The sequence below is a fragment of the Eulemur rufifrons genome, chromosome 18 (assembly GCF_041146395.1).
Source record: "Eulemur rufifrons isolate Redbay chromosome 18, OSU_ERuf_1, whole genome shotgun sequence".
NCBI classification, from domain to species: domain Eukaryota; kingdom Metazoa; phylum Chordata; class Mammalia; order Primates; family Lemuridae; genus Eulemur; species Eulemur rufifrons.
In genome coordinates, this window is record NC_091000.1 from 70,614,645 (window position 1) to 70,630,972 (window position 16,328).

A 16,328-nucleotide genomic window follows, 5' to 3' on the forward strand; every position below is an offset into this window, starting at 1 on the left:
CAGTAGGTGAGAGGGAACAAGCCCAGAGCAGTAGAGCCTAGGAAGCTGGCACGTTGAGCAGGCGTCTGCCCTGGCATGGAGGTGCTGGGGCTGTAGAGAGGCCCTTGGGCCCCAGGGCTGTTCAGAAAGAACTGATGGGACTAGGCGATGGAAGAATGAGGAGGAAGAAGGATGAAGGGTGATTCCCAGAGATCTGACTGTGGCAGCTAGTTAAGATGGTTATGTCCTCCAGTTAGGGAACATTGGGGAGAAAAATGATCCCCCCTCTTTTTGTTTGGACAAGTTGATTTGGAGTTGCCTGACATGCAAGTAGAGATATCCAGTAGGTAGTTGGATTTAAAGAATGAGAGATTTGGGTGTGGTCTGTATACAGATGGTCCCCAAGAGTTGATGTATTGACCCAAGAAGAGGAACAAAGAAGAATACCTAGGACAGAGTCCTGAGGAGCCATGTTTAAATGGCTGGTAGAAGATGAGAAGCCTGCAAAGGAGATGAAGAAGGGTGGACATGGGACGGGAGGGAAACAGGAAGGCATAGTATCACCGAACCAGAGAAGGGAGTGGTCAGTGAGGTCACTGAGGTGAAGTGGAAGGTAGGAGAGGTGTGTCCTTTAAAGTGTACACTGAGGCTCTTGGCAGGGATCCTGGAATGTAGTCAGTAGCCTGAAACCCTAACTGGATGGCATAAATAAGGAGTAGTTCCTTATCAGGTCCCCACGAGGGTTAGGGGATGTAACATGACAACTGTCCTGGCACAGAAGGAAGAACAACAGAGAGGTCACCATTATTTATTTATAGCATAGTTTTGTCATGAGTTCATTGGCTTGGGTTTGAGTTCTTTCTAGCTCTGATTCTGTTCTTTTCTATGCTTGATATTTAAGAAAACCCAAATATCTCTTTATTGGGGCCATGTCAAAATTCCTATTAATATTGTTAACTATTTTATGTTTTTAGCAAAGGAAAATGATAGTAAATGATATACATAATCTGTAGTCTTTGGGAATAGAGTGCCTTACATATTTATTTCTGTGTTGATTTAACAAAGAATTTTTTAGTCTTCTTTGTTTGGCAGGGCTCTCAACCTTGACTGCCTAATCAGAATTTGCTGAGTCTGTTTATTAAATAACAACTATGAAGTCCTGGCCTCCACCCTCTCCATGCTGGTTACGTTAGAATCTCTGGAGGTGGGGTCCGGGCATCGGGATCTTTCAAGCTCCCAGGTAATTCGGGCGCGGCCAGGGCTGGTCATCAGCGTGCTAGGTGCTGTGCCGGGAGCTGGAAGTGCAATGGGTCAGGAGGCCTTTCAGAGCTTGTGGTCTAGTGAGAGAAATTTGTCATTTTACAAATCACATAGGTATGTATTTAATTATAATTGTGAGAAGTGTCATGAAGTGGGGAGTACAAAATTTTATGAAAACCTGACAGGAGGACCCAGTCTGGTTGTGGGGGAAGTCCAAGGAAGTTTCCTAGAGGAGGTGATATCTTAGTTGAACCTAATTCAGTTCAGTTGACTTTCAGTTCTCTAGATGGGTGTGGAGAAGATTCTAGACACCTGGCAGGTACTCAGCAAATGTCACTGCCCTTCTCCATAGGTGATGATGAATATGGTAACCATATTCACCAGACACAAACAACGTATATGGTCTGCCAAAGGATTTTCCTTCTTGTGCTTATAGCAAACAATTTCAATACATAATTCGGTATGAAAATATTTGAAGTTTTGGGATGTGTGTGTAATTTATGAAGATAACATAAAGACTTTTTAAAATTAGAAAAATTCCAGAAAATTTCATGTATCTTACTGTTATATCTTTACCTGAAATATCTAATGACCAATGTTTCATCACCAAAGGTCTGAAGCTTTCTTGAAGATAAAGGGAGTTATATCTTTATTCTTCCTTCCCTACCTTCTTAATGTTCTGTATTGCTGTATGTATTCATCCAAAACTGCTTAAAATCAGCATTTCTGGGGGGAAAAAAAGATTATGTGTAATTTATTCACTCTGAGCAAGCTTGTTGCAGAACTTTCTCATCACTTGTGAAAGAATGTACATGAAATGGGTCTGTTCACTAGTGATACGCTTTACCTGAAGTTACTTTCATAAAATGGTCTTTGGATTATAAAGTAAAATTCTTAGTACAGTACAACTCTTTGAACTTTATAATTTTTATGACAATGCAACATAACTTTCCTAAATTCATTAGTCAGGTATTTATGGGTTATATTTTAATGTTTCCTTTGACGTTCAGAACATGGCTAACTGTTCGGTTTTTCATTGTTAGGAAATACTACTTATCTAAATGTAGGTAATCCTGACACATAGGAGCCTTTTCATTGGAATATTGGTGTAGTGTTCTGAGCTTTGGTTGGAAGCAGCTCGTATTTCATGTTGGAGAATCCCACACATATTTAACGGCAGGAAGGCTAATACAGCAGCCTCCCATGTAGTCACCCTAGCCTCAGCAGTTACCAGCTCACGGCCATTCTTATTTCGTCTATACCCTCCTCTGTTTCTTTCCTCTTCCTCACCCTGGATTATTTTGAAGCAGGTCACATCCTGTCATCCATAATTAACTCAGTATGTAATTTTCAGAGATAAGGAGTTTTTGAAAACTGTAACCAAAATACCATTATCATTACCTAAAATGCTATTAGTAGTTTCTTAATGTTAAATATTCTGTTAATTTTAAAATTCAGAAGCAGTTTAATGATATCTTTTTTTTTAACTGATAGTGATACACGAATGATAAATGTGGCATAAATGCAGGCAGAATATGTGTTTCCTAGACTGGAAGAATTAGCCATTAGTAAAATATGGTCTGTCATGGCCAGCTTGTACTTAGATATTTTTCTATTTGTGATCATTAGGATATGTATATGTCATTGGACACCTCTTAGCTCTTTAATATATACTTATCTACATTTACATCTATAGATAATGTAATTATTAATATATAGTATATGTATGTGTGTGAGTGTGTGTGTGTGTGTGTATATATATATATATATATAATATATATAATATTTGCCTTAAGTATAAGTTTGCTAGGAATAACCACAATTTTTCTTTTACATAACCTATAACTGTCGATGATGGACTCTGAAGGGATATTTTATGATTGTCGTAATCATGTGTAACATAAATGTAAGGTAATATGGGGGAAGGTCTACTAAATATTATTTGGAATTTCCATTGGACATTCCCTCATAATTGTGGCATTTTAGATTCAGAAGAAATCTGGTAATTTGTCTTATTCAATAGATGATTTTAGTGCTATTTTACACGTGAGGAAGGTGTCTCAGAGAAGCCAGGGGACGGACCCAAGGCCTCCGTGTGCTGAGCAGGGTGGAATGAGCATGTCCAGGTTTCTCCCGGCCCGCTAGGCTGCACTCTCTGCAGAGCAGTGCGTCAGGGCAGCCCGTTACGCGGCACCGCCCCACGGCACGTTGCTGGAGCTGATACTGTATCAAACAGGGTTTCTGAACGTGGTGTCAAAGCAGAGCAGCATTTCACTGGCCAGGGAAGGCCCACTGGCATGTGGGGACTCAGGCGGAGCTGGGCCTGAAACTTGCCAAGCTAGACAAACTGTTTCGGATCTCGGTGGCTATCTTTCTGTAAGTAGGTGAATTCTAGTAAAGAAACTTTATGTAGACCTAATTACTAACCTCTAAAATTATATATTCAGTATAAATAAATGCTCTGAGAATGAACAAGTTAAGGAAATGGAGAGAGTGAGAAGGCATCCAGTCCCGCAGGAGGGATTCTAGAAGCGTGTCCCTGGGAGGGCCGTGCGTCCCCCAGCGCTGACGGGACTTTGGTGCCAGGGATGTGTGAAGAGGCAGTGCCAGCAGGCCTCTGCGGATGCCACTCTCTGTCTGGATCCGGGCACGGCTGGGTTTTGTCTGACCGTCTGTGCTCAGTGACTGGGCCTTGCTTGCTTGCGTGGCTCCCGCTGGATTCCGTGCATTGGTGGGAGCTGTCCACTGGAGGCTGCGGCACTTGAAAAGGTGATGACTGCTCACCGTAAGAAATTGCTTAGAAATGATTTGCCCTGTAAAGACTACCTACGTTTCGTCTGGTACTTTGTTATAAAGCTACTTTGTTTTTATTCAGTTATTCTTGGGAATCTACTTTGAAAATGAAAGCTTGTTGTGTTCCAAATCTAAAGAAAGTGAGTTTTAAGAAGTTCTACTATAATATCTGTATTTGGACTATTCACACTGCAGAAGAGAAATGGTTGTAATTGTTTAAGTAAACCCACAGGCAGAAAAATGGATAAGAACTGAGACAGTTTTGTGGGATAAAATACAGTTTTAAATGGATAAACTATAAATATTTCAAACAGGGAAAGAATTCTTGGTGTCTTTTTAAGTAAATCTGGTTTTTATGCATGAATCTAAGAATCTAATTAACATATAATTTTTTTTTAAGTCTTTGTGTAGTGGTTTGGGGGAAAAATGTAAATTGTATTTAGTCCTGTGGTCTTCAGAGAAAATGTCACGGGTAAAGATGGTGATAGATGTTCAGAGACAGCGGTCCTGCATACAAAACTGCCTTTTTCCAAGAAAGCTTCTTTTGTAGATGAAGCGTTTGGCAGCAGAGGTGGTCATAAGGTTGATGTTCTTAGGAGCACTGCATTAGCTCCTTCTCCGGACTCCAGTTTTTATAGTAATAATATCCACAGGTCCTCGCAGATGGTGCCCTTCAGTGCAACATGCAGACCAGGAGCAGGAGGTCACCCTTGCCCCTCACGACACCTGGCCGTTTTTCCCCAGACATTCCGCACTTCTCTTCTGTGGCCTACCTCTGCCCCAAATGTGGTCTTTTGGTTTTTCTAAGGGCAGAAAAAGATGGGGAAAAAACAAGAATAAAAGCGAGGATAACATTTATAGAACTCTTGTTTAAGTATAAATACTGGTGGAAGAATTTGTTGTGTTTTTCCAGTCTGAACTGGTTCACCACGTTGCTTCTGTCCCCCTGTATTCAAAGCAGCCCTGTGTCCTGAATTGTTGCACATGTTATGCTTTTACCGTCTTAGGAGAAGTGTCACTCGTCTCTTAAAGTTTCTGTGAAATAGGTCCAAAATTAGACTAAGTCTTCAGGTTTCCTGCCAGGAAAAGCCTTTGGTTAACCCCCTACGGACAGTTTTAAACAGGATTTTTAAAGGTGGCCTTCAAAGATATTTTTTTCTTTGTTCTTTAAGCGAGTTTCAGTTTAACTCTTAAAATATATGCTGGCTGTGTCTAATAACTTGAGGGAAAATGCATCAGGCTGCTCATAGAGTAATTATCCCCTTCTTTCAGATACATAATGAGAACCTCTCAGAAGGAGATATTAGACTCCGGACTCAACAGAGGACAGTTAGAACAGCAGCCATAGTTTAAGTAAACAATAAAGCCTTAAGAATAGTCGCAGTGCAGGAGAGAGATTCATACGTAGTGCAGATTCCCTTTGAAAACTTAGAGATTCTATGTCATACCTGAATGGTTTATTTTGAATCATCACAATGGTGGAGCTATTATAGAAAGAAAACTCTTAGGAATAGAGGATATGCTGAATATCTGCCCCTTCAATCATTTCAAATATTCAGTAGAGTATTAATTACTTGCTTTTAAAAGAAATAAAAATGTTTATGTTAGTCCAAGGACCTTAAGATACAAAAAGGTCTGTTTTCAACACAAGCTTATAAAATATGTTCATAAATTATATTACTACAATTTATCCACAATCTTGTGAATTTATACAGTATAACTAAACTATATTTTTTCTTACTAAAAAATACAGGTATGACCTTTATGTACATATTTTACATAGGTTTTTTTTTTTTTTAATTAATGGGGTTAATACTACATATAATTCTGGTATTACCACAGTGCAGGGTTAGGTAGACTTCCTGTATGCTAGATTAAATTGCAAACTCCATTAGGAAACTTTCAGCAGATTCATTAAATTTTCTTTGGAACTATAAAATATTTACATGGTTAAAAAGTCAGTATAATTGTGTTGTTATACATATATTACATTTTAAAATATAATTTCTGTTTTAAAGTTATTATAATGAGGTTGTGCATTAGGAAGTTTCTTTTAGGGAGTTTATTTTCTGGAGATTTAAAAAATCGTTTCCCTCCTGAATGTTTATGTATGAATAGTATAAACCTAGAATGATAGAGGTTGGTTTAAGAAGAAAAAAAGGAAAGGCACAACTGCGGCAGGCACAGATATGAGATGCTAATTTCCATCTTCTCCTTGTAGTACTGGGGGTGGAGCCCACGGGCAGCTGCTGGGGGGCTGGCCCTGGGGCTTCAGTTGTACACCTGTTCTTTTGCCTGTTGTGACAACAAAGTCTTTTTAAAATTGTCTTTAGAAGATGAAATGCTTAGTGGGGTTTTATTTACCTGCTTTAAGACTTAGAAGCTATATCATATATATATATATATATATATATATAGTGTGTGTATATTAATATATAACACACATATATGTTAGATATATATGAGAAAGTAGATTCAGGAGAAAAAAGTAGAGAAAAAGTACCAGTTTATGATTGCAGTCACAATTATCCTCCTTCCATCAAAGTAGAAGTCTGCTTTTCCTTTCCTTTTTGTTCTTTTTTGAGAGAAAAAAAACAAAAAACCCAGGTTACATTTAATATACCACAAATTAGATTTGAACTATATGCCATTAGAAATTGTCACTGTTGTTTGTAAATAGTATATATTTAAATAAACAATTTTAATTACCAGAATGTCAGTCAGCGGATTTTTGCATCATGAGTATAGATTTGTTTTCAAATCTAATTTGAAAAGACAGTTTTTCCTTTCAAATTAAAATTAAGACTAATAATTAATACTAGTATTTTAAACAGTTCTTTTGAAGTCAATAACCTAGGACTTGAGAATTTGATTTGCTTTTGGAATAACATAGCATTCATTTTTCGATCCTGTGTAGTAAAATAACAGCTGTTGAACATCATAGGAAAGGGTTGGATTAAGGTCTCTTGTTTCTCCTATTTTTTAATTCTATTCACCTTACAACGGGTGATCTATCTTTTTTAGATCAGACAGGCCAAAAAGGCTATGTCAAAGGACCTTTCCAATTTGTTATTGTAGCAGCTGGTTCTTTTCTCCTGCCTTGGCTTACTGTACATCTGGAAGAGGACTTCTGGCAGCTGGGAGCCATTTCTTGTCTAAACTTGTCCCCCATCCTTAATAGAAAAAAATTTTTGATGATGAATGTCAGCTACACGTTGAATGCTAGCATTACTTGGTACTTTAAGAAGTGATTATTACAAGTATTTTAATTCTTTATTCTGTCGTTTTTATAATTATTTTACTTATATATTCTAATCATGTTTTCTCTGTGTAAATCTGTATGTAACTGCCAAAAAGTATAGGACTTTAATAAAAACATAAATAATTTTGTTTTGGTTATTCACTTATCTAGCTTACTTATTACAAATATATGGTTCTTGCTTAATTAGCCAATGTTAGCTAATATGTACTTCTTCAAAGTTCACACCTGTAGTTTTGCTTTTAATATATGTTGCCTTTTTTTAACTCTTATTTTGAATGCTGTTGAAGTACTTTATCAGAAATGTTGCCTGGAACCTGCTGAGGACAATCCGAGTGTTAACAAAGAGGTTTGTTAACTGTGACTCCCTTTAAATTGAGGAAATGTCTCTGTCAGAGCTTTAAAAACATTACATATGTATATATATCTGTACGTATATGATATGCATATATATACATATATATCAGAAGATCATAAAGAGCATTTTTATCTGTTGACACAGGTCTAATTTGTGAGGAATTTGCAATTCTGCCTTGATACGCCCGCCCCACCCCCACCCCAGCTTTGGCATTGAAATTCTTGTGTGTGGTGTGCTTGAAAGGAATCCCACCCTGCCTGTGTCTGCAGAGGCTCCTGCCTGCGTGTTTGGTCAACAAGCAACAGTGGGTGGTCGGGCTGCAGCGCAGGACAAGGGCCCGCTGTGCGCAGGAGAATGTGTTCAAAGGTGTCTAAGGGCGGTAAGGAAGTCGGCCACCCTTCTGAGAGTCCCGGCTCTGGGTCCGTGTTCTCCGCCCTATTGTAGACTGTGAGAAACTCGCTGTAAGAGGCACGAGGATGAGAAAATACAGTAAATGTATTCACCTGGCTCCACATCTGCAGGCTTCCCTTAAGAAAGGTCTCTTCTGCCCTTTATGGTGTATGGAGTCTGTTAGAAAAATATTGACTACTATTTGCATTTAAAATTGGAAAGACTTGCACAGCTTGAGTTGAAAGGATTTGACTGATACATGATAAGGTTTCCGGGAAGTCTTACAGAATTCTAGGTTTAATAAGCATTTTCTATAAAGTCTTCTTAAAGGGCTTACCAGTTTTTTGCAGCATTGTGGGATTCAGAGTTTTCATATAAGCCCTTAAGTTTCTGAGCTTTGTGAAAGATCTTTCCAGATCCGTAATTCAGAGTAAAGCTGAATCCTTTATCTAGTAGAAATTTCACAGTTGTTGGAAAAAAATAGCAAATGTTTTAACTCGTTCATAGAAAATTGTGAAAGATTGTTTATTTTCTTTTAGAAAAGCTATACATTTTAAACTTTTATTTCTGTGCTACAGCTTTTATTCTTTTAGTGAAGTTGCTAGGATTATTTCATTAGTGTTCTAAAGAAAATAACTTCTGCAACTTCTGAAAACAAATTTTCCAGCTGTTTTTTTTGTTTGTTTGTTTGAGACAGAGTCTCGCTCTGTTATCCCGGCTACAGTGCCGTGGTGTCAGCCTAGCTCACAGCAACTTCACGCTCCTGGGCTTAAGCAATCCTTCTGCCTCAGCCTCCTGAGTAGCTGTGACTACAGGCATGTGCCACCATGCCCAGCTAATTTTTTTTCTATATATATTTTTAGCCATCCAGGTCATTTCTTTCTGTTTTTAATAGAGACGAGGTCTTGCTCTTGCTCAGGCTGGTCTTGAACTCCTGAGCCTCGACCTCCCAGAGTGCTAGGATTACAGGCGTGAGCCACTGCGCCCGGCCCCAACTGTTTTAATAAAATAAAATTTCTATTCTTTGTTTATGTAGTTTTCCAAAAGTGATTTTTCCTAATTTTATGTTTGTTTATAATTTGTTTAGTGTATCTGCATACTCACAATTAGAATAAGAATTCCTTTTGAGAATGTTGCTAACATACGTTACAGAGCTTTATTTAACTAGAAAAACAAAATAGTGACTTTTGACTTCCATTAATTAAGAAACTTAGTTGTGTCTTCTTTTTTTAATGTTAAGTGTTTAAAGGATTTTTTTCCTTCCAAGATGCTTCCTCCGAGCATTTGTAGATAACATATGTATCTTTTCTTTGATATATTGGTAAAATTGTAACTCTAACACTAGTGTGTGGAAGATAAAAGATATAGCTAGACCTAAGAATATTTACTAATAGAATTTTGTTGTAGCGTTTTTCCTACAAGTATCACATAGCATTTTAGAGCTAGAAATACTATAGTGATAATATCTAGTGCTGCAGGGCTGTGTGCCTATTTGCAGTTTGGCTGCAGAGTAATCTTCATCCTGTAGTTACTCTTCAGATAACTTTGACAGATTACAGCCAAATAATTTTGATCTTATAAGTGCTTACTCCTTTGAGAATATTTATTGGTTACTGTGCTTAGTGTCTTTAAAATAGCCAAACTGTAAAGTCCATAACAAATGTTACAAAGTTCTGATAAAGTTTTCCTGGTTTTTGTTGTTGTTGCCTTTAGTATTTTCATGATGTAACTTTTTAAGGCATAATTTTCACATTTGCTCTATGTGTAGAAGCAAACTTTTTATACATTTAAAATGTTAACACCACTGATCAGTGTCCTAAATTGGAATAGTGAGCAGAATCTTTTCCATTTTGTTCTTAGTGGTGATTTAAAGTTTTGGTTTCAAACCAAATCATAGAGTCAGAATTTTACACCTAAAAAAGATTTTAGAATTTTACAGCTAAAAAAAGATTTTAGAATTTTACAGATAAAAAAGACGTTACACATTTGTAGTTTATAAAACCTTGATTTTCACAGGTCTGTTTCACAGATAAGCCCACGACTCCATGAGCTGCTGCAAAACCCCACACCAGTTGCATAGCCATGAGAATCTTCACTAGAATTAATCCCTGCTCCAATTGCAAATACGGGGAACAGTTCGTTAGTTATTGGCTCGGGTGAAGGCATAAAATTACAACCTTTTCATCGAGGCTAAAAGTAATAACTTCCTACTTGACAAAAGGCTTTTTAAAAATTTCCATCCAGAAAAAATCCTAGGAACAGTTCATTTCTAGAGAAAATGTATTGCCAGAAAACAATTGACCTCTCAAAACTCATATTAATGCAGTATCCATTTGAAAAGGACAGAGTCCACTGCAGTTTTACAAAACTTGAGTCTTTGTCACCTGTAGAATGTTCCATGGCAAGCTAGCATTCTGATGAAAACTGAAGTTGTGTGTGTACAGTTGAACAGTGACTCCAGCAGTATCTCAAGGGGCAAGTAGTTTAGGTTTTCAGGGAATATATACTAAGTACCATCTTGCAGTTGCATACGATCTGCAGATCAGTGAGAGAGTGATAATAATGAAACTTCATAATAGTTTTGCTGTATTCTCATTTATAACCATATGCTTCGTATAATGTATATATTTATCTTAAACACATCATAAGAAAATGCTATCATACTATGAGGTAAAACAAGCAAGTGGGAATAGGCTGATTTCTTGTGAAATATTCAAAGCCTTTTGCTGATTTTATATTTTATAGAATTTTTTTTATCTTTGTTCTTTTATATAGTAATGCTTACTTACTGTTAAAGCCATTTTATATTTGTAATAATTTTGTGGGTTAGAAATATTGTTATATAATTTAAGTTTAAAAGCAGTGTTAAAATCCTCAAGGTTTTTTTACATTTGATAGTAAATAATTTTTGACAACTGATATTTAAAATGTTTTCATTAATTTTCTCTTCAAAGCAAACTCTTTCTAAGTCTCTGTAAAATAATTTATTGTAAGATCATTTTGTTGGTAGAAAAAAAGTGCAAAATGTTAGGGAGAAAAATGCAATTCTACATTAGTGCCCACGCTCTTTTTGCAGGGCTTTTGCATTTGTGTGAAGCGCCACCTTCTGGTCACTCAGCAAAATACATCTTACTAATGCATTCCAGATGCTGAACAGCCCTGAGGGGCACGTGCTGTTCTAGCTCCCTGCTGCTGTGTTATACTTGCTGGCAATGCTAGACCACAAATTAAGAAATTAGTTCATGTTTAACTTTCTTTTCCTGGTATCATAGAAAACTGACGATGTGGTTTCTAATAGAACAAAAGTGTATACTTAATACAGTTTTTGTTATTAAAGGAAAAGATAAACCTTTTATCTGTTTCGAAATTTAAGATTTACTAAAACTATACAAATGAATTACTATTGAACCATTTTTAAAGTTGTAAAAATATCACTTATGGGGAGAAAACTTTTTCTGGGTATCTGTTTAAGTGATAATTGTATTATTTGCAGGAATGATATATAGTGTGTTTTCCTTCTTAATCATAAATTTAAGTCCTGAAACCTTCAAGAGTAACATGTAACATTTTAAATGGAAGCATTCTCTGCTTGTACTTTTATAAACATTTTATTATAAATTATAAATTTTTATTTTTTTTAATGCAGTGCTAAGTTTGGGCCTCTTTATGTTTCCTTTTAAAGTATGTCAAAAATTCATATTTTGATATTAATTTCCTGAATTCTAAAATTAATAGCAGTGGCAACTATGTAAACTTCAAGCAAAAATGTCATAAATCATTAAGACTTCCACACACAAACTTTCTCTTTAACATAGGAAAAAAATCAATCACAAAAAAATATTGTTTCTTCACTATTTGAATTTTTTTACTCTGTATCAAATATATCATTTTTTCTCTTTTAACATATTGTATTATACAAATCTTCTTATGTTAGATGTAATATTTTCCAAAGTAGAAATGCATGCACAGTATTTATTTAGCACAGTAGCCAAAACATGGTAGGTCTTCAAAAAAATTAATTCCATTAAAAAATCTGTTCAAATGATTCGATTTCCACTTCTTTAAAACCTACCAGGCAGAATTTGAGAGAAGCTGAGGAGATAGCTGATGCTTTCATGTGCACATGATAGGAGGGCCCATGGAGTCAGACCTTCTCTTATCACACACTCACTATATAGGTAGATTCTCTGCTTAGCCCTTTTTACTATATTTTTATGGTTGATTTATTTATTGGTTTATTTTCTACCTCCACTACCAAAATGTCAGCACCTTGGGAGTAGGGTCTTACCTGTGTCATCCACCTTCTCCCCAGGGCCTACAGTTCCTGCCACTTAGGAGGTACCCACTAAATACTTGTCAATTGTTATTGAATAGCTAGCATCATCAATGGCACAAAATTATTATTTTAATTTATTAGGTTGGTGCAAAAGTAATTGTGGTTTCATACCATGAATTTTAAATCATTATAACTAGGCTCAAACACATCTTTATTAATCAAAATAGCAACCATTACAATCAACACATTGTTGCCAATGAGAAATAAGTTTGTTTATTCCTATAGCATAAAAATCCATGCTTCGGGATTGGATGAACTCTTGGAAAGCATTTTTTGCATCCTGCTGGTTGTGGAAGCGTTTTCCCTGCAAAAAGTTGTCGAGATGCTTGGAGAAGTTGTAGTCGGTTGGCGAGAGGTCAGGTGAATATGGCGGATGAGGCAAAACTTCGAAGCCCAGTTCATTCAACTTTTGAAGCTTTGGTTGTGCAACGTGCAGTCGGGTGTTGTCATGGAGAAGAAGAATTGGGCCCTTTCTGTTGACCAACGCCGGCTGCAGGCGTTGCAGTTTTCGGTGCATCTCATTGATTTGCTGCGCAGACTTCTGAGATGCAATGGTTTCGCCGGGACTCAGAAAGCTGTAGTGGATCAGGCTGGTAGCAGACCACCAAACAGTGACCATGGCCTTTGTTGGTGCAAGTTTGGCTTTGGGAAGGGCTTTGGAGCTGCTTCTCGGTCCAGCCACTGAGCTGGTCATCACCTGTTGTCATAGGAAATCCACTTTTCGTTACGTCACAATCCGATCTAGAAATGGTTCACTGTTGCGTACAAGAAGAGAAGATGACATTTCAAAACAACGACCTTTTATGATTTTCGGTCCGCTCATGGGGCACCCACTTACTGAGCTTTTTCATCTTTCCAATTTGCTTCAAATGCTGAACAACATAGAATGGTCGACGTTGAGTCCTGCAGCAACTTCTCCTGTAGTTGTAAGAGGATCAGCTTCGATGATTGCTCTCAATGGGTCATTGTCAACTTCCGATGGCCGCCACTGCGCTCCTCATCTTCAAGGCTCTCATCTCCTTTGCAAAACTTCTTGAACCACCGCTGCACTGTGCGTTCTCGTTAGCAGTTCCTGGGCCAAATGCGTTGTTGATGTTGCGAGTTGTCTCCACTGACTCATGTTGAACTCGAATAAGAAAGTATCTCGAATTTGCGTTTTGTCTAACATAATTTCCATAGTCTAAAAGAAATATAAAATAAACAGCAAGTAATAAGTCATTAGCAAAAAAACATTAAGTGAGAAATGTGCACTAAAATGATGTATAACATAATCACATTTATTTAAGAATGTATTCCAATATCAAATGGCAAATGTCGACAATGCTAAAACCGCAATTACTTTTTCACCAGCCTAATACAAATGTGTTTTTTAGCAGCTAAAAACAAATCTATAAGCTTTTAATATTCTATTAAGTTGTAAAATAAGGAATATAATTTTTAGTGAATTATTCTTAGTGAATAATATCAGTCACTTATATTGATATAGATGGAGTTATCTGCGGAAGGTTTGATGACTGTGGGAAACATGGAGACAGAATATTTAGCTCTTAGTCCGGAGAGCCTAGTGGTCTGTCATGGGGATAGGCAATTTGTACCTGTTAACAGACAGCAGTTCACTGCAAGTCAAATCAAGCACGAAGTTAACTAAACCATGTCCATTCGAACTGTTGTCAGAGAGCAGAACGACAGCGCTTTAGGGTAGGTAACGGTCAGGGGTGACTTTGTGCGGTAGCTGTGATTCAAGTTGAACCTTTAAAGATGCAGGTTTAATGGATGAAGAGGAAAGATGAACGAGGCCTTTCCAGTGAAGAGGATAGCCAATAAGGCAGGAGAATGTAAGGTGTACTTTTGTATGGAGAATGTTTAAGTGTCCTATGCACAGTGCTCTAAATTACCTGTAAATTTTCAGTGAAATTCAGTTTATTTTGAAGATCTTTGGATGCTCAACTAAAGAGCTGAGAATCGTGTTTATAGACTGATGTTACCACTTCAACCCAACGTCCTTACTACTTTAGCAATATAGAATTCCATTTCTAATAGCTCTTGAGATCCATTTTAGAAAAATTGTTTTCCAGTTCTCAGCATAATTTGGATTGGAAAACATTGGTGTGGACTTTATCCTGAGGGTTTTCTGCAGGACTTCTAACATCAAGAAAGTAGTATTTGAGTGTGAGATTAATCCAGGACAACCAAGATAATTTCTTTTTTTTTTTTTTTTGAGACAGAGTCTCGCTCTGTTGCCCTGGCTAGAGTGAGTGCCGTGGCGTCAGCCTAGCTCACAGCAACCTCAAACTCCTGGGCTTAAGCAATCCTCCTGCCTCAGCCTCCCGAGTAGCTGGGACTACAGGCATGTGCCACCATGCCCGGCTAATTTTTTCTATATATATTTTAGCTGTCCATATAATTTCTTTCTATTTTTAGTAGAGATGGGGTCTCGCTCTTGCTCAGGCTGGTCTCGAACTCCTGAGCTCAAACGATCCGCCCACCTCGGCCTCCCAGAGTGCTAGGATTACAGGCGTGAGCCACCGCGCCCGGCCCAAGATAATTTCTTGACAACAGTAAAATGTTTTGGCTTCTGGAATATTAGTGGTGGGAGTTGAAAAGGATCCAAACTAGGTTACCGGCATCGGGAATAGAACAGGGACTCAAGTCCCACACTCCAAAGAAAGGAATGATGGGATTTGAATGTAAAGTGTGGCGTCAGAGAAGATTTGTGCTATAGAAATTTGTTGTAAATCAGCTCCATTAAAAGAAATAGAAGAGTGAGAACTCGATGACTTCCTTCCCAAGTGCCAGTAGGTTGGTTAACCAAATGTGACTGCGCCTAGTTTTTATGTTCACAGCATCGCCCACCCTTCCCCCCCACCCCAGGTTTTGCTGAACTGGGGATGACATTTAAAATCTATTTAGAGAAAATACTTTTTATTTTACTTAGTAAATGTTTTATTTAAGAGTGGAGCAACTGAGCAAGATACAGCCTCAGAGAAGCCTTCCGTTACATGAACTGGGTAAGCCTGTATAGAGCACCTGTGAGGTCTCCTCTCTCTTGCAGGTACCCCAGGCCTGCACAGCCCCATGCTGGATCCTGATGCTGACGTCCGGCCCTCGGTGTTGGGCCATCTCGGCCAGACAGCGTCACTGAAGAGGGGCAGCAGCTTTCAGTCTGGCCGCGATGACAGTGAGTATCTCCCCACTTCCGCGTGGTGTTTTAAATTTGTACTCGTGTCATTTCAAACATTCTTCTCTTGGAAAATCCCCAAATTTGTGTTGTTCCTTGTGCTAAATATTACTAGCCATCATCTCTTGTGCTTATTAAAGTACCTACCTGGTAATTAAACTTAAATAATTAAAATATATTGTACATTTTACCTTAAAGAAATGCTATTTGATTTTTTTAAAAAATGGTCAGTGTTTATTCAACATATTTAGTTAAAGTCTAGTTTTATTTTTTCTGTGGTTGAATATTTTTAAAGAAATGCTACAGAAAAAAGTCTATGAGAACTTCTTTAAGATGAAGTTTGCAACAAAGTAATGTCTATAGTCAGTATTACTTTTTCAAGGAAATTTAAACTGTGGTTTGGAAAGAAGGATTGGTTGTTAATTAACCATAAATTAATCACTAATCAGTTTTTCCGAAGATAAAGCATCTAAAATTGTAACTTTATTGCATTTCTTAACTTTCTGAAGAAGATATTTACCTATTATGAGACATAAAATGTATGGGCTATAATGCATTCATATATCAAATTAGGTGCAACTAGTCACTACAATCGCAATAACAGATATTTCACATAAGAAACTCAAACAGGGTAATAGAAATACCTCACCTTATATTAAATTCAAATGTCTCTAAAGTTTATTTTAAAGTATTTCATATTTCTTATAAGTATTAGAGTAGGGAATTTTTCTAGAGTTTTATTAATAAATATGAATGTCCATCATAAGAATACCCT

The 16,328-nt window shown here is 37.2% G+C and overlaps 1 protein-coding gene across 2 annotated transcripts in view; it reads left to right on the forward strand.

Annotated features, from left to right (window-relative positions):
* Nucleotides 1-16,328, forward strand: part of EXOC2 (exocyst complex component 2) — a 197,584-nt gene that overhangs the window by 89,437 nt on the left and 91,819 nt on the right. For both annotated transcript variants that reach the window (XM_069493556.1, XM_069493557.1), the window contains exon 12: nucleotides 15,428-15,553. In XM_069493556.1, the coding sequence (XP_069349657.1) occupies nucleotides 15,428-15,553 (126 nt within the window). The remainder of the gene's footprint in view (nucleotides 1-15,427; nucleotides 15,554-16,328) is intronic.